We start from the raw sequence: 26,227 nt of genomic DNA on the forward strand, positions 1-26,227 counted from the left end.
AGGTTTGTCTATTTTACTGATTTTCTCGAAGAACCAATTCTTTGTCTCATTGATTCTTTGTATTGTTTTCTTTGTTTCTATTTTGTTGATTTCAGCTCTGAATTTGATTATTTCCTGCCATCTAGTTCTCTTGAGTGAGTTTGCTTCTTTTTGTTCTAAAGTTTTCAAATGTTCTGTTAATTCATTAGTGTGTGATTTTTTTCCAGCTTCTTTATGTAGGCATTTAGTGCTGTGAACTTTCCTGCTTTCATTGTGTCCCATAAATTTGGTCATTTTCATTGAATTTTAGGAAGTCTTTAATTTCTCCCTTTATTTCTTCCTTGACCCATTGATGATTCAGATGAGCATTGTTTAATTTCCATGTATTTGTTGATTTTCTGGGATTAGTATTGCTGTTGACTTCTAGTTTTAAACCATGGTGATCTGATAAGGTACATTGGGTTATTCCAATTTTTTCTATTTGTTGAGGTTTGTTTTGTTACCAAGTATGTGGTCAACTTTTGAGAAAGTTCCATGAGGTACCGAGAAGGTATATTCTTTTCTGTTTGGTTGGAATATTCTATTAAGTCCATTTTAGTCATAACATCTGTTAGTTATCTTATTTCTTTGTTCATTTTTTGTCTGGCTGACCTGTCCAGTGGTGAGAGAGGAGTGTTGAAGTCTCCCACTATTAGTTTGTGGGATTTAATGTATGATTTAAGCTTTAGAAGTGTTTCTTTGACATATGAGGGTGCCCTTGTATTTGGGGCATAGATGTTCAGTATTGAGACTTCCTCTTGATGGTTTCTTTCCTGTGACTAATATGAAATGACCTTCTTTGTCTCTTTTGATTGATTTTAGCTTGAAGTCTATTTTGTTAGATGTTAGGATAGCTATACCAGCTTGCTTCTTAGGTCCATACGATTGAAATATTTTTTCCAATCCTTTACTCTGAGATTGATTTCTGTCTTTGAGGTTGATATGTGTTCCTTGTATGCAGAAGAAGGTTGTATTCTCTTTTCGTACCCAATCTGTTAGTCTGTGCCTTTTTTTTTTTTTTTTGGATTTTCGAGACAGGGTTTCTCCGTAGCTTTTGGTTCCTGTCCTGGAACTAGCTCTTGTAGACCAGGCTGGTCTCGAACTCACAGAGATCTGCCTGCCTCTGCCTCCCAAGTGCTGGGATTAAAGGCATGCGCTACCACCGCCCGGCTAGTCTGTGCCTTTTTATAGGTGAGTTGGGTCCATTTATATTAAGGGATATTAATGACCAGTGATTACTATCTTCTGTTAATTTAGTTTTCATTGTTGGTGGTGTTAATTTGTGCATTTTCCCCTTTGGGATTTGCTGCTATGAGACCATCAATTGTCTGTGCCTTTGTTGGTGTAGCCAACTTCCTTGGGTTGGAGTTTTTCTTCTAGTATTTTGTGTAGGCCTGGGTTTGTGGCTAGGTATTGGTGAAATCTAGTTGTGTCATGGAATATATAGTTTTGTCCTTCTATGGTGATTGAAAGTTTTGCTGGGCATAGTAGTCTGGACTAGCATTCATGATCTCTTAATGTCTGCATAACGCTTGACCATGACCTTCTAGCTTTCCTGTCTCCAATCAGAATTCAGGTAATTCTGATAGGTCTACCTTTATATGTTACTTGGCCTTTTTCCTTTGTGGCTCTTAATATTCGAAAGAATATTACTCTGTATGTTTAGTGTTTTGATTATTATGTGGTAAGAGGACTTTTTTTGGATCCAGTCTATTTGGTGTTCTGTAAGCTTCTTGTATCTTCATAGGCATATCTTTCTTTAGGTTGGGAAAGTTTTCTTCTATGATTTTGTTAAATATATTTTCTGTGCTTTTGAGTTGAACAACTCCTTCTTCTATCCCTATTATTCTTAGATTTGGCCTTTTCATGGTGCCCCATATTTCGTGGATATTTTGGGTTAAGCTTTTGTTAGATTTAATGGTTTCTTTAACTGATGAGTCTGTTTTCTCTAATGTATCTTCAGCACTTGAGATTCTCTCTTCCATATCTTGTATTCTATTGTTCATCCTTGTGTTTGTGGTTCCTGATGTTTTTCTCATGATTTCTGTTTCTATAATTTCCTCGCTTATGTTTTCTTGTCTCTATTTCAGTTTTCAAGTCTTCAATAGTTTCTTTCATATGTTTGATTGCTTTTTCTTGGTTTTCTTTAAGGGATTTGCTGATGTCTTCTAATTTTTTGTTTGTCTTTTCCATTTCTTTAAGGGGATTTCTCATTTCTTCTTTTAAGAGTTTCAAACATTCTCTTGAAGTAATTTTTTTAGGTCATTTTCTTCTGTTTCATCTATATTTGGTTATTAAAGTCTTGCTTTTGTAGGGTCTTTTGGCTTTACTGATGTTATGTTGCTTTTTGTGGTGTTGCATATGTTCTTACCTTTTCTACTCATCTTTTTCTCTAATAGGTGTGGCTGGGGCTATGGTTGTTCTAGATGGTACAGTCAGTGCCATAGTTCTAGTTACCCCATTGGTTACCCCATGTTCCTGAAGGTAGCTCAGTGCTCCTCAGCTTTGCTTTGCTCCTTTGGAGTTTGCTGTCTCAGGCCTACTTTGGCCTATGTTACTGGCTTTGACTTCTTTCTGTAAATCCTGGTCTGGATCCCCTCCTAGGGGTTGGTCCTGCCAAGGTCTCTGGCTCCGGTCTCCTGCCTTGGAGTTCCCAGGCTCAGGTGTACCTAGAACTGCAGAGGACCTGGCTCAGGCTTACTCCCTCAGATTCCCAGACTCACACTGGGACCCCCAGAAGTTTCAGGTTTCTGCCTATTCCCTTTGATGTCCCAAACCAGCGCCCAGACCCATAGAGGTCCTGGCTCAGGCCTAGTTCCTCGGAGTTCCTAGACTCATGCCCAGACCCACAGGGGTCCTGGCTTAGGTCTACTCCCTTGAAGGTTCCAGATTCACATCCGGACCCTCAGGGGTCTCTGGCTCTGGCTTGTGATCGTCACTTTCTGTTCTGTTGACACAGTGTGTCATGTTGACTATCATATGTAGTGTATCAGCCTTAATGGGTCAAGGATAAATCTCATTTGGTCATGATGTGTAATTAAAAAGTATGTTGTTGAATTTTGTTTGCTGGTGTCCTTTTGAGGGTTTGGGAACAAATTAATTTTCCTTAGAGAACTTGGCCTGCAGTTTTGTTTCCTTTTTTTTTTTTTTTTGGTTTGGTGTGTTTGTTTTTTCAAGACAGGGTCCCTCTGTTTAGCCCTGGCTGTCCTGGAACTTGCTCCGTAGACCATGCTGACTTTGAACTCACCAAAATCCTTCTGCTTACCTCTTGAGTGCTGGGATTAAAGGTGTGTACCACCACCACCTGGCTTCTTTAGTTTTTTTTTTTTTTTATGTGGTGTGTTATGTGGTGTGCATGTTGTATCATAAGTGGTTGTGTGTATGTGTTGTGTGGGTGTATATGTGTAGTATGAATGTATGTGTGTTGTCTATGTGTGTGTGTTGTGTTATATTGTATGAGTGGTTGTGTGTATGTGTTGTGTGTGTTGTCTGTGTATGGTATGTGTGTCGTGTGTGTGTTGTCTGTGTGGTATTTTATGTGAGTGGTGTGATGTGTGTAATGTTTTGTGTGAGTTTGTGTATATGTGTGGTTGTGTGTATTGTTTGTGCATGTGGTATGTGGTGGAGGTACGGGGTATATGTGTGGGGTTTGTATGTTTGTGGTGTGTTTGATGTATGTGTTCTGTTGTGTGTGGTGTGTGTGTGTGATCTGTGTGTGTGGTGTGTGAATATATGGTGGAAATGTGGTGTGTGTGTGTGTGTGTGTGTGTGTGTGTGTGTGTGTGATCTGTGTGTGGTGTGTGAATATATGGTGGAAATGTGGTGTGTGTGTGTGTGTGTGTGTGTGTGTGTGTGTGATCTGTGTGTGGTGTGTGAATATAGGGTGGAAATGTGGTGGGGGGGTGTGTGTTTACATGTGAGTGCAGTGCCCTCAGAAGAGAAGAAGGCCGGCATCAGCTTCCCTGGAGCTGGTGTTCCAGGTCAGTGTCAGCTGCTAACCCTGTTCTGAGAACTGAGTCCCAGTTCTTTACAGAAGCAGAATGGGCTTGTTCTGGTTGGTTTATGTCAACTTGACACAAGCTAGAGTTAGCTGCAAAGCGGAATCAAACTTGAGACAATGCTACATAACACCAGCCTGTAAGCTTGTCTGTTGGACATTTCTTAGTGGCCTACTGTGGGTGAGACCACCCTGGGCAGCTGGTCCTGAGCTGTGTGAAAAAGCAGGCCGAGCAAGCCAGTAAGAGTGCTCCTCTCTGACTTCCCGGGATAATGGACCACAAGCTCTAAGCTGAAATAAACCCTCTCCTCCCCATGTTGCTTTGGTCATGTGTTTTCTCACAGCATTAGGAGACTTAAGACTGGGCCCTTGACCACTGACTCATGTCTCCTATTCTTGCTTTTGTTTTCTTAAAGTGTCTTGGGTGTCAAAGTAATTAATTAGCTTCATAAAATGTGTGTAAATATTCCCTTTAGCTCAATTTTGGGAAAAATTCGAGAAATACAGTAGTTGGACCTGGTGGCACACTCTGGTGGAGGCACAAGGGTCAGGAGTTTAAGGCCAGCCTGGGAAACAGAGAGAGTTTGTTTCAAAATAGAACAACCACAAAGGAAGAGAACAGCTTTAACTCATGATTACCTGGTGTTCTCGGTGTGGGATTTCTTGCCCTGTGCAGCTCCATGCTGGGAGGTTCTGGATGATTGCCCTGTCTTTATTATCATCTGTTCAAGCCTTCTATTTCTGCTTACTCAGTCTTGGTGCATTCTGTTGCTCTAGGAATTCAGCTAACCCGTGTCGTTGGTGTAGAATTGTTTAGAAGAACGTCCTATGGTTCTCGTAATTTTTCTGGCATCTGTGGTAATTCCTCATATTCAGTTTTTAAGTTTTGAGTCATCTCTGTTGTTTTTAGTCCACCTAAAGATGATCAACTCTGCTTATTTTCATAGCTTAATTAATTTTATATGTAGTTTTAATTAATCTGTAGTTTTTCTATTGTATTTACTTCAGTTTATGGTTTCTTTATTTCCTTCCTTCTGCCTTTTGAGCTTAGTTGTAAAAGTATGCCTTCCTGATCAACCCCAGGCTACTCTGCAGTCTGTCCTGCATGTGGGAGTCCTTCCTGGTGTCCTGACAGCTCTTGAAGATGCTGCTTTCTGAATTAAGTATCCGTGAGCCTGAGGGAAGGTTCATGTTGCCAGTAACTGCATGTGTGTTTGTGTGTGTGATTGTAGATTATGCTGACATATATCTAGCATATCTGTTTAGAGGAACTTGGAGAAAAGAAAGCCTAGCCTGTCACAGGGACTTGCTTCTGCTCAGCTGTCTGGATAAGCTACCATCATGTCTCTTTGGTATCTGATGAGGAAGTTAGTCATCTTGAGAGTAATGTGCCATTGTAGTACTTTCTCCTGCTGACCGGAGTGGTTTGGGTTTGATTTGGTTTGGTTTTTAAAATCTTGCTGTGACTCAGTGGCCTTTGAGCCCCTCCCTCTTCAGTTGGGTTAGCACCAAGGCATTTTATGAAGCTTAGCTTTCTTGTTATCACCAGTGAAGCAAAGAGAATGTCCCTTTGCTTTTCAGTTCACAGTCCAGCAGCTAGGGCTCCCCTCTTTGTTCCAGCTAGAGTGGGCTTGCTCTTCTTGGGGTTGCTGGCCTGAGAATTAATCCTGGCGCTGGTTTTCTTTAGTAGCCTGCTCTTCAGTGTTTGTGGCAGTGGATGATCTTCTTCCACTAACTCTTCCATTTTGAAAATCTTTGGTTTGCTTGCTGTACTTAAGTCATTGACATTCAGAGAAATTTTGTAGTTGGGCTGGTGTCGCCTATATTTATGCTGTTTTCTATTTGTTTTCCTCCCCCATTTTGGTCTGTGACACTTGGTGTTTTTAACTGAGCATCCTGTATGAACCTGCTTTTCTTTTCTTTCTTAACACAAAAGTTAAGTTTGATGATTTTATTTCTTAGAGTTTTCAAATCCACTTAAATCCAAATACAAACAAAATAACTCTATACCTCTTTATGGGCAATAAAAATGCCTTATACTACTAACAGGATTAATAGTCCCCCCTTTGATCCTTATATTATTTCTGTCATTCATCTCACTCATATATGTGTGTGTATATAAACATAGACATACAAGAAGTATATGCATATGACTCTATACTCAGAGTCTGTGCTATTGGCATTTCAAACCAACTGTTTGCTGTTGACAATGTGAAAAAGAAGTTTTTGCTTTGTCCTTATGGCCTTTCCTCAGATCTTCTTCCCTTGAGTAGACCCTAAGTTCTGACCATATTGTCTCCCTTCTTCCCAGAGGCACATCGACAAGCTCCTTGATGTGTGTGCGAAGTCCTATGTTCTTCAGCTTTGAGGAATAGTGTCTCAGGATACAGCAGTCTAGGCTTGGGACTTTATTTTCTCCTCAGTTGTTTTTGACATCACTCTCTTCTTTGTCTGATGTCTGAGAAGTTAGATATAAATATTTTTAAAAATTCTGTCTGTGTACCCCACGCATGCCAGTACCTGCAGGTACCCAAAGACGGCATCAGATCCTCTGGACCACCATGTGGGTGCTGGGAAGTAAAATCAGGTCCTCTGTAAGAGCAGCGAGTGCGCTTAACTGTTGAGCTACCCTCTGCCTCCAAGATACATTTATCTTTGTTGCTCTCAGGCAAGCTGGGTTTTTGTCCCTTGTCTGACTTTCAGGTTGTTTATCTTTCTGATTTTCTCTAGTTTGAGAACAGTATGTCAGTGTATATGTAGAGTGTGTTTTATTTCTTCCCTGAGTATTGTGTGTGCTCCCTGGGTCTCTGGTTTGCTGTCTGACATTAACCTGAAGACATTTTCAGTCATTCTTTTTTCTTTCAAATTTCTGTCCTCTCTGACCATTCTCCTTCTGGTGTGTTCATCACACATTATAGTTATGACTGGCCTGTAGTTTTCACACAGCCTCCTCTCTCCCTCTTTTCCTCCTCCCTTAAATGCATGTGATAGCCACAGGACAACCTTGATTGTCACCGTTGATTGTGGTAATTCTGTTTATATGTCCTGGTTCTTAGGTAGCATGTATATCTGTCCTTGTTCTCAGAACTAAGGGAATCCATGTAAGCATAGCCACAGTCAGCTGCTGCCACGATCTAAAAAGTTGCAGAATTCCTTAGAGCAGTTTCGTTTGCGTGCCTTAGTGATTACGGAAGCTGCCTGAGGAAACTCCAAGTTTGCTTGTGTAAGGATTACTGAGGAAGTTGTTCAACATGTCGACCAGTTAGAAATGCAAATTTCTTCTCTTTCAATCCATAGGTTGTCTCTGGTGAGGCCTGGAGTCTACATTTTCTAAGTGTCTAAGGTTTCTGAAGCTGGAACATATAATGAATGTACAAAAGACCATCCCATAGACCCTGAGCATTGGAAAGCATAGGGCTGGTTCTGGGGTTCGAGTGTAAACTCTAGTACATGGGGAAGGAGAACATGGTTTTAAATGTTTCATTAGCACATATTGATCATGCATACCAGTGGATAGTGATGACATTTTCAGTATGTGTACATGCTGTATTTCTCCCGTTCCCCTATCATCCTCATATTCCTCCCCCCGACAATCTCCACTCTTTTCCCAGCTAGCCCTCTCTCTACTTTTACATCTTTTGTGTGTGGCCAGTGAGTTTCCTTAGGGTTATGTGCAGGAGTGTGAGCAATGACTGTGCACAGGAGCAGGTATACCTTGCCAGTGGTATCACTCGTGAACTTGTGTCCCCCTCCCATCGGCCACTGGGAGTGGTTGAGCCCCATGAGCCCTCCCACTCCATGGCAGCATGGGGAGGCAGGCTTGTTCAGAATCATTCCTGGGAGTGCATAGCCATAAGAGCATTGATGACTTTTCTCCCCAGAGTGGCACTTCCCAACACCCTGAGATCTAGCAGGGAGGACGTTCTTAGCTTTATTTGTTATGTCCTGTGACCATGTTTGCAGTGTCTTCAGCAAGAGCATCTTGTCACCAAGGAGATGTAAATTTTTATGTGACATAGACAATCCTTAAATTTCTCAGTCCTGGAAGGAAGGGATTTGAATGTTGTCATTGTGTGTGTAATGCTCTTGGGGTTCCTGGTAAGCAGAAAGCTCAATATATTATAGAATAGTCAAATCTATAATTATATAACCATGATTATTATTATAATGTCCTAAGTCTGCTGAGGCAATGTAGATCATTCTGTAATTTTTACTCATTGGTTCTAGTTGAGTTTTCTAAATCCACACAGAATATGCAAATATAGAGGTAAAGTGCTCTAAAGTATTAAAGAATGCTAGCCCCTGACTTTCCCAGAGATGTTTAAAAGTATCCTAAGAGGTGAAATCTCACCTGCCATAGGGAAGGATGTAGAGTCTGCTCCTTCAGACTGTGGTTCTGCATGAGAGTCCTGTCTGTTCTCATCCTGGCCTCTCCAGCTTGTTCTGTGTTGGTCTCTGCACCATGTGATTTTCTTTCTTCTTTCTTGTCTTCCTACTTCTTTCCTCCCTCCCTCCCTCCCTCCCTCCCTCCCTCCCTCCCTCCCTCCCTCCCTTTCTTCCTTTTTCGTTATTTCTATTTTGAGATGATGTCTCTCTCTATAGCTATGGGTGTTCTAGAACTCACTCTTGTAGACCAGGATAGCCTCGAACTCATAGAGATCTGCCTGCCTCTGCCTTCCAGGTGCTGGGATTAAAGATGCATACCCTACCACCCATCTCCACGTGATTTTCTTAGTGCTCAAGGTTTTTCAGTGCTGCCAGAGTGGTTTGTCCAGGATAGAATTCACTTTACACTGGTGCACACACGTGTTCTGAGTATCCAGAAGGCAGGTTGGTGCTCCTTTGTGTCTAGAGTTTTGTCTAGTACAAAATGAAGATTTGATACCGTGAAGCATCCGTGAGAGACCTTTCTAGCCTCTCAGACTTCCCTCATGGTTCCACTTTCTCTGTCTCAGGCAGGATTCCCTTGTGAGAGTTAATGATACAGTGCTTTGACCTCTTGTCTTGTCTGTGGTGTTAGGAAGGCCGCTTGTTGGTTCCTGGCTGCTCAGCCCCAAAATAATCACATAGAAACTATATTATTTAAATCACTGCTTAGCCCATTAGCTCTAGCATCTTATTGGTTAACTCTTACATCTTAATTTAACCCATCTCCATTAATCTGTTCATCACCATGAGGTCGTGGCCTACCAGCAAAGTTTCAGCACGTCTGTCTCCAGTGGCAGCTCTATGGCTTCTCTCTGCTTTCACCCTTCTTTCTCCCCACATTTAGTTCTGTCTTCCCTGCCAACCTATGGTCTGCCCTGTAACGGCGTAAACGAATGCAGACAGATTGTAAAAATATATATACAGCTTTAATGGCGAAATAGACTTACAGAACCACTGTTCCTGCGGAGACCAGGAAAGCAGAAGGGACAGCTGGGAGCACGCTCACCAAATTTATAGGCAAACATTAGCCCGAGGCGAACACGCCCCCCAAGGGGCGGGACTTATCCCCACATCTCCCCTTTTTGTCTAAATAAGACAGAACCAAACCAAATACAACTATATACAATAACAACAAATAATAAATATAACAAACAATATTGAGCACAAAAGCTTTGCTAAACATTCTATCTCAAGGAGTCCAAATAATGTAGAGAGGAACTACAATTATATAATCTTCAACTCCATCAAAGATCTGAGAAGGGACTAAACACTACTCAACAAACGAGATATATCCAAAATGTGCAACAATTGACAGAGACAACTGGCTACCTGGGCAATCACCCAAAGTCTCGTTTGCAATGTTGAGTCAACCGATTTTGGCTAAGGCCTAACATAACTGACATACCATTATTAAAGGCAAGGAACTTTTCAAAACTATCTTACCCTGTCTTGGCAGGATATGACAGTCCTGTTTTATCCATTGATGCACGCTCTGTATCTCTGTCAGTGGTTGAGGTATGGGCATTTCTTTGCCCAAAGGCCAGTTCTGCCAAATAGAAAGGCTCCAGGTGGAGTGTCTTTGGTGCTCAACATTCTCTTGGGAATAGAGTGGTGTTGCGAGGAGCAATTGTCTCTCACTATCACGAAACTCTGAGTTAGATTAAAGGCCATTTTCTACAGCTTTTTGAAGAGGTCGAAGATTATCTATCTATACTGAGTATAATCTCTATATATCTAGAGAACCTGATTAGTCTAATTATAAATGACCAACTTAGATGACTATTTATCTATATAATTCTCAATATCTATCTAACTTAAAGACTAAGACAATAAACAACTGTGTAACAAATGAGGATAATGACCTCCAAATATAAACACTGTACAAATATACATTGCAATATGGTAAATATATATCAATATACAAACATTATATAAGTATCTTAATCAGAGGTAGAAATGTACACTGCAATATGGTAAATATATACAATATATATTTATCAATACAATATATGTCAATACATAAAATATGTTTTAAACAGAAATAGAAATATGCATGCATACAATAGTCAATATAATTTAACTTTGTATCAATATACAAGAATGGATACCAATATATTTGTCTAAAAGCAGTAACTCACAATTATAAATCTATTATCCCATCATTCCCTCTTTCTTTTTTTTCAAAATGATCCCTGAGCTTATAAAATTCCTCCCCCAACCTCCCAACCCCTAAATGATGTCCCTAAACCCAGGGGTAAACTTTACTGGGAGAGGGGACGTCGTCCTCTAGAATTACTTCCAGCTGTCATGGGGGCAACGTTCTTTCTGGGGGATCCTGTGAAAGTAAAATGATGGTTAAATTTCAAGATCAATGTCTTTTAAAATTGCAAATAGTCTCTGAGTATTTTGTGGAGGTCTGGCCAGAATGTTGTATAAGATGTGCACCATTTCAGCTAACCAAGTTGGGATCGTCTTGTGCAGCTGGTATCCAAAACAGGTCTTGTAGTAGCGCTATCAGTATCATGACATCATATCAACCAGGTAGAGTTGTTGTTGTGGGACCCCATCTTCTTCCTGGAAACTTCAAATGTCACTTCAGGAAAAACTCATTGTTCATTGTGAAAAACTTAAACATTAATCATATAGACATATATAGCCATACATATATATATATTCAATGAAAGGCATGATAGATATATTCAATGAAAAGTATGATAGATATGAAGAAAAGCAAAGATGTTTTCTAAACTCATATTTCTTTCTGTCCCATATCATGGCTCTTGACATGAGACAGAAACTCCAGAAACTCTGGGTTTTTCTCTTACTAACAGGCTTGGAATTGGAGAGGGACTGAGCCAGAGTCCAACTTCAAAACCAGCTCTACATATTTATAAAGAAATGTTTAATAAGAAATATATATATATATATATATATAAATTAATACTTACAAAATGTCCATCCATCAGTAATTAAATATTCAGGGTTCCTTAATTTCTTTGAAGATCAGTATTTTCCTGTGGAGATAAGAAAAGAACCCTGCCTCCAACCTATCTGTATTTCTTACCATCAGTATGCTCGCCATCCTTATGAAAGAATTGTTATTTATCTTTTCCAAGTGGCCTCTCTTCTTCAAACTGAACCTTTATTAATTTTGACAGTATCCACAATTTTTCCTTACCCATGGAGATAAGAGCAAAACCCCTTCCCCAACGTAGCACATGTCCTCCCTTCCATTGTGAGGTCAGCACATCCTTGAAATAAACTGGTTGATTTAGTTCAGCAGACTTTTCCATTATCCAATGTCTTTCTGCAGCCGTCGTTCCCTTCTCATTAGCGTTGAGAAAATTCAAGGTTAACAAAGCATTATGTAACCTATTTCTGGGGGTGTTTTCTACCCCTTTCTGTTTGTTCAACATATCCTTTATAGTTCGATTTGATCTTTCTATGACTGCTTGACCTGTAAGATTGTATGGTATACCTGTAACATGCTTGATATTGTAATAATCAAAAAACCGTTTCATTTTCCTAGAAACATAAGCAGGACCATTATCCATCATTATTTGTGTAGGAATACCCATGATAGCCATGACTTCTAATAAATGAGTGATTACTGAATCAGCTTTTTCTGAACTTAAAGCAGTTGCCCACTGAAAGCCTGAATAAGTGTCAATGGTGTGATGAACATATTTTAATTTGCCAAATTCTGCAAAGTGGAACACATCCATCTGCCAGATTTCATTCCTTTGGGTGCCCTTTGGATTAGCCCCTGTAGGCAGTGGTGTTTGGTTATAGAAAGAGCAAGTAGGGCATTTCTTTACAATCTCCTTAGCTTGTTGCCGTGTAATTGAAAACTCTTCAAACCTTTGCTATTAACATGATGTTTTTTTATGAAATTCAGAGGCTTGTAGCACACTACCAATCAATAATTGATCAATTTCTGCATTACCTTATGCTAGAGGATGTGGCAGACCCGTATGGGATCGGATGTGTGTTATGTACATAGGGCAAAGCCTGTTCCTGATCAAATCTTGAACCTGGAGAAGCAATGAGGTTAGTTCTGTATCATCAGGTATAAATTCAGCAGTTTCAATATGTAAAATAACTCTTTCTGCGTATTGTGAATCAGTGACTATATTAATAGGCTCTTTAAAATCCCTTAGCACCATAAGATGGCATATAATTCCGCCTTCTGGACAGAATTATAAGGACTTTGTTCCACCTTACCCAAGTCTTCTGATTTGTAACCTGCCTTCCATGATTTATTGGCATCAGTATAGAATGTACGGGCTCCAGTTATGGGAGCATCACGGACGATTCGAGGAAGAATCCAAGAAGTTTTCTTTATGAAGTTAAGCCTCTTGCTTTTTGGATAGTTGTTATTAATGTCTCCCAAAAAATTAGCACAAGCTCTTTGCCATGGTTCATTATCTTCCCATAATTTCTTTAGTTCATCAGCAGTGAAAGGCACTATAATTTCTGCTGGGTCTATGCCTGCTAGTTGACGAAGTCTCAGCTTGCCTTTTATAATTAACTCAGAGACTTTCTCCACATAAGTTTTCAGTTTCTTACTTGGTTTATGTGGTAAAAAGATCCATTCCAAAATAATATCATCTCTCTGCATTAAAATTCCTGTAGGAGAAATTTTTGATGGTAGTATGACGAGAATACAATCGAGCTCTGGATTCACCCTGTCCACATGTGCCGGTTGTAATTTTTCCTCAATCATTGTCTGTTCCTTTTTTGCTTCAGCTGTTAATTCTCTGGGACTGTTTAAATCTTTATCACCATCCAAGGTTTTGTTCAAATGAATTATTAGATCAGGTGTTATTCCAATAGCTGGTCGTAGACTGGAAATGTCTCCTAACAGTCTTTGAAAGTCATTAAGAGTCCGTAGGCAATCTCTCCTAATTTGTGCTTTTTGTGTCTTAATTTTTTGCAAACCTATTTTATAACCTAAATAATTAACAGAATCTCCCTTCTGAATCTTTTCAGGAGCGATTTGCAATCCCCATTTAGGTAAAAGTATCTTTATTTCTTCAGTCTGTTCAAGGTATCCATGTTTAAATTGGATAACAAAATGTCATCCATGTAATGGTATACTATAGATTTGGGAGATTTCTTGCGTATTATTTGCAATGGTTGGTTCACAAAATATTGGCACAGGGAGGGGCTATTTAACATACCCTGGGGGAGGACGGTCCAGTGGTACCTCCTCTTAGGTTGAGAATTGTTATAAGTAGGCACTGTGAAGGCAAATTTTTCTCTATCTTCTTTTTGTAAAGGTATAGTGAAAAAACAATCCTTTAAATCAATAACTATGAGAGGCCATCCTTTTGGTAATAAAGAGGGCAAAGGAATTCCAGATTTCAGAGGGCCCATAGGTTGAATAACCTTGTTGATGGCCCTGAGATCTGTCACCATTCTCCATTTACCTGATTTTTTCTTAACCACAAATACAGGAGAATTCCAAGGGCTGGTAGATTCTTCTATATGTCCAGCATCTAATTGTTCTTGTACCAGCTGTTCTAAAGCCTGTAACTTTTCCTCAGCTAAAGGCCATTGCTTTGTCCATATTGGTTTCTCAGTCAACCATTTTAGAGGCAAGGCTGTTGGTATCTCTGAAGGGACATCAATTGCTTGTTCTTGTACAGCCCGAATGGCCGCTTTTCTCCGTTTGTAATATCTTTTAATATTATTCTCAGAAATATAGGCTCTAGAAGTAGCAGGAATGTTAATTTCGGCATTCCATTGTTGTAATAGGTCACAACCCCTTAAATTCATTGCGATATTGGCTACATATGGCCTTAATTTTCCTATTTGTCCCTCTGGCCCTATACATTCAACCCATCTCATGCTCTGCCTTACTCGAGATAGGGTTCCAATTCCCAGGAGCTGAACATTTACATTCTGAAGAGGCCAATACGGATGCCAAGATTCTGGGGTAATGATACTTACATCAGCACCTGTGTCCAGCAGGCCAGTAATAAAAATGCCATTTACACACACTCTCAGTTTAGGTCTTTGATCATTTATAGAAGTTTGCCAAAACACACGTAACTTATCTTTCTGATCATTATTGCTTGTAACAGTAGGCATGGGGCTTCCTAATTGTCCTGACGAGGCACGTTCTCTGCAGAAACTGGAAATGACTGAACCATGTTTGCCATGGGGGCCTGTGAGGCCCCCCCCCTCACGTTTCCCGTCTGTATCAGGTTGCCTTGTCTATCTCTTGTAGACCTGCATTCATTCGTCCAATGTCTGCCTTTTCCACATCTTCTACATAAACCTGAAGGCTGAGTCCTCCTATTCCTGTTATTTCTAGAAGATGCATTATTATTATTATTGTTATTATTATTATCATTTCTGAAAGATGCATTATTATTATTATTATTATTATTATTTCTGAAAATTCGTTGTCTACAATTCCTTTTCATATGACCCATTTTGCCACAATTAAAACATTTGGTATTCTGGTGTCTCCTTTTACCATTGGAAATTGCTTCTTCTACCCATGCTTCAGTGCCATAATCAAATGTATCAACATTGAGTATATGCAAGACCCATTCTTCCAAGGGCGCTGATCTGAGCTTTAAAGGGCCCAAAATCCTTTTGCATTCCACATTTGCATTTTCATAAGCCAAAGACTCAATCATTATACGTCTTGCTTCTGGGTCAGATTTTTGTCCCTATTTGTACAGCCTTAGTTAATCTTTGTAAAAAGTCACTAAAGGGTTCTCTCTGACCCTGTTTAACTCTGACAAATGATTCCATTTTCTGTCCTGGGTCTTGTACCCTGTCCCAAGCCCTTAAGGCTGCTGTAGTACACATGGAGAGTGTGTTTTCATCCAAATTAGCTTGTTCCTGAGGGTCGGAAAAGAGCCCTTCACCTAGAATTTTATCTAGGGAAATGTCAATTCCCTTTGCTTTTTCCTGCTGTTCTAAGAGTCTAGCCTCTTGCCTGAATAAGCATTTCCATTTCAATTGCGGTCCACTCTCAAGTACCGCAGAGCTCAGCTGAAGCCAGTTCGAGGGGGTTGCTCTGCTTGTCGTGGCCCAAGATCTTAGCATCTCTTTAACAAAAGAGGCTTGCATCCCAAAAGTCATGACAGCCTGTTTTATTTCCTTGAGATCATTCATACGGACAGGCTCCCATGTATCCTCCTTGATGACCCTAGGGTTTTTGGAACCAATCACCTTCTCTGTTGTTATTACTGGAAAGGCACGTAGAGCTGTAGGTAGAGCTTTGTGGAAATTGTCCCGGAGAGATTTACCCACAGATGTAGTTAAAATTTGCCTTTCTACCCTTTGCTCTTCTTCATCAGAATTTAGAAATTCCTCAATCTTTTCAATTCTATTCACCATTGCCTTCTTCAATGTCTGAATCTCCTGTCCAGAATTATGTTCCAAAGCCTTCATTGAGGATTCTAAAGTATGAAATTTGTCCGTTAGAGATAACATCTCATCTTTGGACATAATTTTTATGGCATAAACTGTGCCTTCTTGTATTGACAATCTTTCCGTCAATCTGTCATAAGCTTTAGACAAAATCCGATTGTCACATTCAGCAGTTTTGATTCTCTCAGTTAATGTTTCATTTCCTACAGAAAGGGACTGAAGCTTATGATCCAAATCAGCTGTTCCCTCTTCCATAGTAATGAATTTCTCCTTAATATCAGCCACTAATGTTTCAGTTCCTACAGAAACGGACTGAAGCTTACGATCCAAATCAGCTGTTCCCTCTTCTATAGTAATGAATTTCTCCTTAACATCAGCCTGGAGAACTTCAGTCTGATTCTTGAGAAGATTGTTGTCATTCTCAATTGTTTTTACGCGTTCAATCTCTGCCTTAAGAATCCTGGATTCGTCTCGTAAAGACTTTATCATATTTCTATTATCAAACCATTTATTGCCAATGAAAACTATGAATCCCAGAAGGATCCATAGATGTGGGGTGATAGACACCTCTTGTAAAATCTCCCACATGGTACAATTAAAAAAACTGTTAAATTCTTGAACAGTAATGTGTTCAGACATTTTATTTATAAAAGAAAATTTTTTTTACCTGCAATGATAGGTTCCTGCCAGTGGTGGTCTCTGTATTTTTGGAGCCTGTCCTAGAACTAGCTCTTGTAGACCAGGCTGGCCTTGAACTCACAGAGATCCGCCTGTCTCTGCCTCCCAAGTGCTGGGATTAAAGGCGTGCGCCACCACTGCCCGGCCGGCCTCAAACTCACAGAGATCTGCCTGCCTCTGCCTCCCAAGTGCTGGTATCAAAGGCGTGCGCCACCACCGCCCGGCCAAGTCACTTTGTATCAGACCAAATCTGCCGCTGTGGAAGCTTTTGTTGCAAAACCGCAGGTACTTGAGTTTCTGCTAATTCAGGCAGTGGGGTTCCGCTCCAAACTTAGCCAAGGCAGGCAGGGAGGGGTTAATTGCTCTGGCGAGCAGGCGGGGAGAATGGGCCTGTCTGGCCAAGTGTGTCTCAGACTCGGCACTGGGGCCCGAGTAACGAACTAAAAAGCAGCGCCCAGGAGGGTGCTGTGTTAGCTAGTGGGCTACCCGCTTGAGTCGGGGGCAAAATAGCCCCACGTTGGGCGCCAAAATGTAACGGCGTAAATGAATGCAGACAGATTGTAAAAATATATATACAGCTTTAATGGCGAAATAGACTTACAGAACCACCATTCCCGCGGAGACCAGGAAAGCAGAAGGGATGGCTGGGAGCACGCTCACCAAATTTATAGGCAAACATTAGCCCGAGGTGAACACGCCCCCCAAGGGGCGGGACTTATCCCTACACTGCCCTATCAACAGGCCCAAAGCAGCTTCTTTATTAACTAACAGTATTCACAACATGCAGAGGGGAATCCCACATCATGTCTGTAGGAGGTGGTAGGATGCAGGTCTTGTTCTCATGGTTGGCACTCCTGAGTGAAGCACAGCTAATGTGTATAATCAAAGTTCATGCCATATGAAGGTTTCAGACTCCTTTGTGCTCACATACGATGCAGAATGGACAGCAGTGTGGGGGACATTGCTTAGTGGGCCTAGCCATGTGCTCAGATGTTTCTTGGTCGTTCTGTGTGCTTTGCTTCCTTCTGGGCCCTTCTGGGTGTGAGGCAGGACTTCACACACCAGAAGGAAGATGACTTTTCTAGGTTGGCTGTGGGGAGCAGAGAGATGGGATAGAAAGAGAGGCCATGCTTCTCAGTCTGACTGACTTACTCAGCGTTCCGAGATGCATGCTCTTGACCTAAACAGTTCTCAGATGCTAACCTGGCTGACTCACAACTCGACATGAGCACTGAATCTCATTGCCACACTGTATCTGAGCTCCCCTGTTTGCAGTCAGGAAGTATTTCACGTTCTTACTGGCATTTTTTTCTTTAGGCATTGTCTCCTTCACCCCTGGATGCTTTTACTATCCCTTAGTTTTAAGTTTGTTATTTTGATGTGACGTGTCTATTAATTTTCTTAAAGACCTAGTTTGTGTTTTAGAGTTTTCAGTGTGAGGTACATGTCTCTCCATCCTGCTTTGACACCGACTTTTATTCTCTGATCTCCTTCCCTGGGTCTTAGTTGACAGGCCCCTGAACCCCATCATCAAGCCTACAAGCACTCCTGTATTCTGTGTTTTGTTTCTCTGCACTGTGTTCTGTGTCTTCTTTAGACTCATTTCCATTTCCTTAGTTACCCTTTCATCTTAATGTTGTCTGTAGTTAACTTGTCTATCATACTTAACAGTTTTCTCTGAAGGAAGTCTTAGAGGTTTCACTTATAGAAGTTCCTTGGTAGAATTTTTAGAATCACTTATGTAAACTATCATATCATCAGCAAACAGAGTTTGACTTCTTCTTTTCCAATTTGTATCCCCTTGATTTCCCTTTGGTGTCTTATTGCTCTAGCTAGGACCTCCAGAACTATATTGAGTAGGTATGGAGAGAGTTTCACTTGTATAGTTTTGCCGGGTCTAGCTCAGCCCTGGAGACCTCCCTGGAACAAGGGGATGAAGAAAGAACAGACACCCAGACAAACAAACAGTAAGGCTGGGGTCGTGTGGGCATGCTCAGGTTAATGGGCTGAGTACCAACTGTGAAGCAGCTATAACCTCAGCTAGTTTACTGAGTCAGAACAGTTCCTCTCTGTAGGGGGTGTAGGAGGGGATGGAGGGAGGAGACAGCTGCAGTTGCTACTTCTTGCATACACTGGCCAGTCTTCTGAAACACTTAACACCAGAGGAGGACTTTCTATCCCTAGTCTCATCCAGGGAAGGCTATGCCCTTCCCATGGTGAGGCACCGGGGTCCCTAACATAGCTGCACCCATCATCGGCACGCCTTCCCTTGGGACTTCACCTACCCTTTACGTAGCCACTCAAGCATTTTCAGAGTCACAGTCATTTGAAGACCAATTTGTTACTAAGCTTTGACCATCATTACCCTTGTTAAGCTTTTACTAACCTCATGTTTAATAAATATTTTTTAGTTTGTATTTGATTATTTTAGTGTGTTCAGGTCTTCTTTGTTTTCGGTGTTTGCTGACTTTTTGTAAAAAATGTTTTTAATGAGCTATATATTTTTCTTTCCTCCCCTCCACTCCTCCTCCCCTTCTGTCCTCATCCATGGTCCCCATGCTCCCAATTTATTCAGGAGATCTTTTCTTTTTCTACGTCCCATGTAGATTAGATCTATATATGTGTCTCTTAGGGTCCTCTTTGTTGTCTAGGTTCTCTGGGATTGTGAATTGTAGTCTGGTTTTTCTTTGTTCTATGTCTAAAAGCCACATATGAGTGAGTACATACAATATTTGTCTTTCTGGGTCTGGGTTACCTCACTCAATACAATGTTTTCTAGATCTATTCATTTGCCTGCAAATTTTAAGATGTCATTGTTTTTTTCTGCTGTATAGTACTCCGTTGTAGAAATGTACCATATTTTCCTTATCTGTGCTTTGGTTGAGGGGCATTAAGTTTTTTTCCAGATTCTGGCTATGACAAACAGTGCTGCTATGAACATAGTTGAGCACATGTCCTTGTGGTACTATTGAGCATCCTTTGGGTATATACCCAAAAGTGGTATTACTGTGTTTTGAGGAAGGTTGTTTCCTAATTTTCTGAGAAATCACCATACTGATATCCTAAGGGACTATACTAATTTGCACTCCCACCAGCAATGCAGGAGTGGTTTTTTTTTTACCCTACATGCTCTCCTATATAAGTTGTCATCAGTGTTTTTGATCTTGGCCATTCTTACAGGTATAAGATGGAATATCAGAGTTGTTCTGATTTGCATTTCTCAGATGGCTAAGGATGTTGAGTATCTTTCAGCCTTTTTAGATATCTTAGCTTAGTTATGTGTTTGACTGAATACATAGTTATTTAAGTGAACCTTGAAGTAGCCTTTTAGATACTACATGCTATCTTTCTCTACGACTGTATGGTCTTACCTGTGCCTGAAATGGCAGTCTTGGTCTGGAGTGGGGCTCAGTGGTTAAGACCACTTGCTGCTCAGTCATGAGAACCAGAATTTGCATCCCAGCACCTATATCGGTAGCTCACAAATTCCTGTAACTGCATTTGAGAGATCTGACACACACACACACACACACCTTCCTCTGGCCTCCATGGGCACTCACACGTGTGTGTGTGTGTATATATATATATATATACTCACACACACCCTTCTCTGGCCTCCATGGGCACTCACACGTGTGTGTGTGTGTGTGTGTGTGTGTGTGTGTGTGTGTGTGTGTGTGTGTGTGTGTATATATATATATATATATACTCACACCCTCCTCTGGCCTCCATGGGCACTCACACGTGTGTATATACTCTCACACACACGCAAGAGTGGTTTATTGTTTACTGCTCTTACTCAGAGGTGAAGACATAGGAGAATCAGGAGCAGTTGTCATAGCAGTTGGGCAAAGGTCTTTCTCCAGAACTGTGCTTGACTTGAAGTGACCATGTGTCCTGTAGTTGCAGACACACTGGGACATGTGCAAATGGGAAGAAACTGAATGTGAAGATGGCTTGCACACACTAGTGTTTGTGAGCAGGGCTTGTCTCCGTGACTCTGACTTGGATATGTTGGCCTTCTGTCTCTCACCCCATCAACTTCTTATACTCAGACTGCTTGGTATTTAAGGCAGCAGGGTGCTGATAAAGGTTTTAGCTGGTTGATTTTCAGGGTGATTTTGTGTTTTCCTCAAGTGCTGCCAAGCTGCTTGGTCTTGTGCTTCTGTTCTCTTGATTGTTTATATGTCATGTTATGTAGTTAGCCCAGGTTAGCCTCAACCTTGTGATCCTTCTGAGTACTGGGATCTTACACACTGTTTTGTTCTGTTTTCTTTAAAGAGAATGTCTTGCTCTCTAGGGGACTCTAACTTGGACCTCACTCTGTAGATCAGACCATCTTTGAATTTGCAGTAATTCTTCTGCCCCCGAGGGCTGAGAATACAGGCATGTGACATGACACTTGGTCCCAATTCCTTTTTAACTGTTAAAGTATTACTGCAGGATATGGTGGAGCATACCTTTATGGTGGTACATGACCTGGAGGCAGAGGCAGGCAGATCTCTGAGTTTAAAGCCAATTCCAGCCAGCTAGGGTTACATAAGAGACCCTGCCTCAAAAACAAAACATTAACAACAACAACAACAACAAAAAGTGCTATATGATGTATCTGTTGGGGAGGCAAATAATAGAGAAGTATATTAAATTCCTTTGGTAACAGTTTGCTATATAAATCTGTGTTCATCTTGAAAATCTCAATTTAGCATTTAACATTTTCTTCTACAATGTTGACTCGTTTTCTTTGAAGTTCACACCAGGTGTGTATGTAATAGTTTATTAAGTCCTCATAGACAGACTTCCAGCTGTCTATCTCCACTAGGTGCTCCAGCCGCGTTCATGTATGGCTGGTGTTCCTGACAAAGTGGGGTTGTTAGTGATGTTTTGTGGCAGGTTTCTAGTTTAACATTTTCAGGCCTTTGACATGTGTCTGTCTTCAGAGGGAAGAGCTGATTGTAAACTTCCATATCTCCCCTTCCCCTCTGCCCCCCCCCCTTGTCGCTCTCTCTTCCTTTCTTTTATCTCATGTTCTCAGGCTCCTGAGCTTTTGGGCTCCTGCCTTAGCCTCCCAGGTACAAGCAGATGGCCCTATGTCCTGCTATTTTATGCAGTTCTTTAGTCTGACGGTGTCGTTACTGTAAGGAACCAGTTGTGCTCTGTTCTTCCCTGGTGCACTGAGCACTGGAAAACTGGTAAGTGGGTTAGAAAGTGGCAGTGCGGAGCTGAGGCGTTTTAAGCATGACTGTGAGAAGGCATGGAGACAGGCAGGCCTTGGGACTTTGCTTTCTATGATTCTTTTGAAATAAGTTAAGGTTGGGTCTCTGTGTTACATAATTTGTCTTTTACCTTTTTAGCCTCCACCAGGCAGCGTGAAAATGCCTAATGTACCCAACACCCAGCCAGCAATAATGAAACCAACAGAGGAACACCCAGCTTACACACAGATCACAAAGGTTAGTGCATGTTAACTGTGTAGATTAATACTAGAAGATCATCTATCATCTTATTGTATAGTTCATATAGTGAAATGTTTATTGCCTTTGATTTCAATGAATAATACCACTACAGTAACAATGACAGAATAATAAGCATGACTGGGAGAGAGCTAGCCACGACTCAGTGGGCAGCAGAGGACGTGGGAGATGGCAAGTGTCCAGGAAAGCCAGCATATGAGATGCATGGCTGACATTGGAGCACCGGACTGAAACCCCAAGGTCCAAATCAGGAGCAGATGGAGAGAGAGCACGAACAAGGAACTCAGGACCGCGAGGGGTGCACCCACACACTGAGACAATGGGGATGTTCTTCCGGGAACTCACCAAGGCCAGCTGGCCTGGGTCTGAAAAAGCCTGGAATAAAACCAGACTCGCTGAACATAGCGGACAATGAGGACTACTGAGAACTCAAGAACAATCGCAGTGGGTTTTGATCCTACTGCACGTACTGGCTTTGGGGGAGCCTAGGCAGTTTGGATGCTCACCTTACTAGACCTGGATGGAGGTGGGCGGTCCTTGGACTTCTCACAGGACAGGGAACCCTGATTGCTCTTTGGGCTAATGAGAGAGGGGGAGTTGATTGGGAGAGGGGGAGGGAAATGGGAGGCGGTGACGGGGAGGAGACAGAAATCTTAAATAAATAAATTAAAAAAAAAAAAGAAATGCATGGCTGCTCTAACACAGAGTTAGAGTACATCCCCAACCCCTCAGCGTCTTAGGACATTTCAGAGATGTTTGAACTATTCTTGTTCTTGTGGAGCCTACTTGTCATTTGACTCTGCTTTCCGAGCTAGCTGAGTCGTCCTGAATGCCAATCGTCTCTCCCTAGCTGTACCTCACCTCACTTCCTCTCACCTGGGCACAGGGTCACCTAGAGTCTTGCCGCTCTGTTTTTAGAAGATTTATTTTTATTGTTCTCAATGACATGTACTTAGGTGGCTGTGTGTGATGTGTGCACATCCGGTGGAGGCTGGAGTCACAGGCTAGTTATGAGCCACTTGATGTGGGTGCTGGGAACTGCAAGAATCGCATACATGTGCTTGCTCTTAATTGATGAGCCGTCTCTCTATCTCCAGTCTCTGACTTTTTTTCTTTTCATTTTTTGCTTTTTTGAGACAGGGTTTCTCTCTCTGTGTAGACTAGACTGGCCTTGAACTCATAGATCTGCCGCTTCTGCCTCCTGAGTGCTAGAATTAAAGGCAAATGCCACCACTGCCCAGCTCTCTGGCTATCCTTTTTTTTAACAAGCAAAATATTTTTATTTTTTAATCTTTTTTTAAAAGAAGAAATCAATTTTTTTAAATTTTACATACCAATCCCAGTTCCCACTCCCTCTCCTCCACCTATCCACTCACCCCATCCCCCAATCTACTCCTAACAGAGGGTAAGGCACACAGCTTTAGGGAAGGTCCAAGGCCCTTTCTACTGTATCTAGGCTGAGCAAGGTATCCATCCAAAGGGAATGGGTTTTTAAAAAGCTCTCTGGCTATTCTTAATGAAAGGTGGATTGTTTGTTTTCTCCTATCCTGTGGACTTAATATTGCTTCTGAGGGCTTCCATAACTAAAGGCAAAATGAATCAAATATCTCTACAGTATTTTCCAAAACTATAGCCTTCAGTAAATTCCTATATTTCGAAAGTACATTTAACTGAGGTTTCTCTCATGGTAAAGATAAGAGTTGGCATGTGAATGTTAGACTATTTGGACTGTCTGGTAATGTATGTGTGTTGGTAATTTTGTTCAGGAACATGCCTTGGCTCAAGCTGAACTCCTCAAGCGCCAAGAAGAGCTAGAGAGAAAGGCTGCGGAGTTAGACCGCCGAGAACGGGAGATGCAGAGCCTGAGTCAGCATGGTAGTATCCAGAGGGTTGGGATGAAAATGTCTGTCCTTGCTTTGAGTCACTAGGTCTGGTGATAAACCTCGGCCCTGTTTTCTGATTCTAGCAAAGAGGTCAGACACAGCAGATTGCTCCCTTGATACCCGCAGCTCGCTGATCTTGCCTGATGATAGCACAGTCCTTTGATAGACTAGACGAGTGTTGGCGTCCTCACAGAAAGTGAGACACAGATCGGATCCATTCACTTTATTCCAAGCCAGGAGCCTTTGATTCTGCCCTTGGCTCTCTTAAATCCTTTCTTTCTTTCTTTGGAAAAGAGCTGGGGTAGAAATGAAAGATCTTAATGCAGGCTAAGAGAAAGGCCCTCAGAAGAAAGGAAGGCACCTGAGAGCGGAGGTGTGGCTTCTCAGTAGTTCCACTGAACTTTGAGTGCGCCCCTCTTCGGAGTCCGACCTGTTGGGATTATTGGTCTTTTCCTCACAGATACATTATACTTGTCGAAATGTGAAGAAAGCGTTTGTATGATTAATTACATGCTGTGGGATCTCTTCAGGCTCTGAGTACTGAAGATGACTCTAAGAACCCGTGAAGGAAAGTTAGCAGCCACAGGAAGGAGGAGGGGAGTTAAGGGAGGGGTTGCTAGGTGGCTGTAATACTGAATATTTCTTCCTTGTCTTACAGTGTTTAGGTCTCAGGTCTCTCAAGGACATGCTTATCCTGGGTCATTTCCTTGATTGCAACATCAGAGATTGTGTCTCTAGGAGAGAGATCTCGTTAATGATAATGTGTCTTATTTTCTTACTGCTGACTAACACTAATCACTTCTATGACAGATGAAAGATATTTTGGTAGATAGTAACAAAGAGATGGACTTTAATTATTGAATTTTACAGTATATTAGTATATTGAAGTACTTTTTTTGCCTTTTAATCCATATTAAATCCTCAGCACCATCCTGGGAAGTGTGACCCAGGAGTTAACTTTCTGAAGAAGTGAAGGTGAAGTTTCTTAAGACCACACAGTCAGCTAGTGGCTTGGGTACTTCTGTTCCAGAGCCTCCGTTCCTCGCTGCTTGCTGTTGGCGACTCTTACGTAGTGTCATGTGTCTTGTGTGTTCCTGAGGACCCATCTTAGGCAGGGCAAGTGCTGTGCCACTGCGTTACATCCCAGTCCCCAGTTCTAATACTACAATTAGTGTGACTGAGGGCACATGCTGAGGATAAACAGCGGGTTATACTTCTCTTTATGAGAAATGTCCAGCTAGGTAAAAATATGTATAATTGAATGTTAAAAGTTATATATTTAATATCAGAAAGTGACTTTAGTTGTTATTTTTATTTGTATTTTTGTCTGAATTTGTGCTTTATGTTTAATTTTTGTTGCTGACTTCATTTCCCAAGTCTTGCTGTCCATCTTTTGTTTATGCAGACACCGCACCTGATTTCTCTGGTTTTCAGGATGCTGGAATCCCCCAGTCATTCACTCCAGACTTGATTCTTTGGTCTGTGTTGTTGAGAACCTTATTTCCCAATGCACATCAGTTAGGAATTTAGCAGAATTCTGCTGAAGGACTCGTGCACTGAGGAGGAAATGGAAGTTTAAGAATTGGATGGCCTTCCTCGCGGTAGCCAGGCCCTGGGCCTTTGAACTAAACCTGATTTAGGAAACTCTCAGGGTTTGTCCTTGGGTTCTCCTATACATAGATGTGTTAAATGTGGTATATGATACTGGAAAATTTTATTAGCATTTGTTGTTTCTAAAATGTTAGTCTGAGAAAAAAAAAAGCGTCAGCTTGGCTTTCAAGGCTGTAGAGTGTAGAGAGGCGGTGGTCCTGTTTTGTACATCGTCTACCAGAACAGTGCGCTGTACTTTGACAGAAAAGTAAGAACACAATGTATTTGTTGCAGTAACTTTTTTTTTTAACTTACAGGGAGAAAAAATAATTGGCCACCTCTTCCTAGCAATTTTCCTGTGGGACCTTGTTTCTATCAAGACTTTTCTGTAGACATTCCTGTAGAATTCCAGAAGACAGTAAAGCTTATGTACTACTTATGGATGTGTGAGTATAGAACCAATCATATTTATGTACAGATGCCTTTTGAGTTCATATTTTCATCAGTAGACACCTTTTTGAAAGTGATATATTTAAAATGCATGTTAAATGTCTTTTCATACAGATATTAATAGTCATAATTTCAGAACTGAACATCATATTTCGATACAACAATTGTGTAACAGGTAGCAGTCCAAGTCTGGACGAGGGAAGCCTACACATGGAGCACCAGCACTGGCTGATGAACGGTGTCTTGTCTGTCATGGGAAGGCTTTTGTGAAGACCTTTTTCCTAGAAGAATGTTATCTAGGCGAGACTTGCTGTGGC

The 26,227-nt window shown here is 41.3% G+C and overlaps 1 protein-coding gene across 1 annotated transcript in view; it reads left to right on the forward strand.

Annotated features, from left to right (window-relative positions):
- Scamp1 (secretory carrier membrane protein 1) overlaps positions 1-26,227 on the forward strand; it is a 96,139-nt gene that overhangs the window by 44,326 nt on the left and 25,586 nt on the right. Inside the window, exons 3-5 of the mRNA XM_075976297.1 lie at positions 21,868-21,966; positions 23,754-23,862; positions 25,778-25,906. Coding sequence (XP_075832412.1) covers positions 21,868-21,966; positions 23,754-23,862; positions 25,778-25,906 — 337 coding nt within the window. The remainder of the gene's footprint in view (positions 1-21,867; positions 21,967-23,753; positions 23,863-25,777; positions 25,907-26,227) is intronic.

The sequence above is a fragment of the Microtus pennsylvanicus genome, chromosome 6, assembly GCF_037038515.1.
Source record: "Microtus pennsylvanicus isolate mMicPen1 chromosome 6, mMicPen1.hap1, whole genome shotgun sequence".
NCBI lineage: Eukaryota > Metazoa > Chordata > Mammalia > Rodentia > Cricetidae > Microtus > Microtus pennsylvanicus.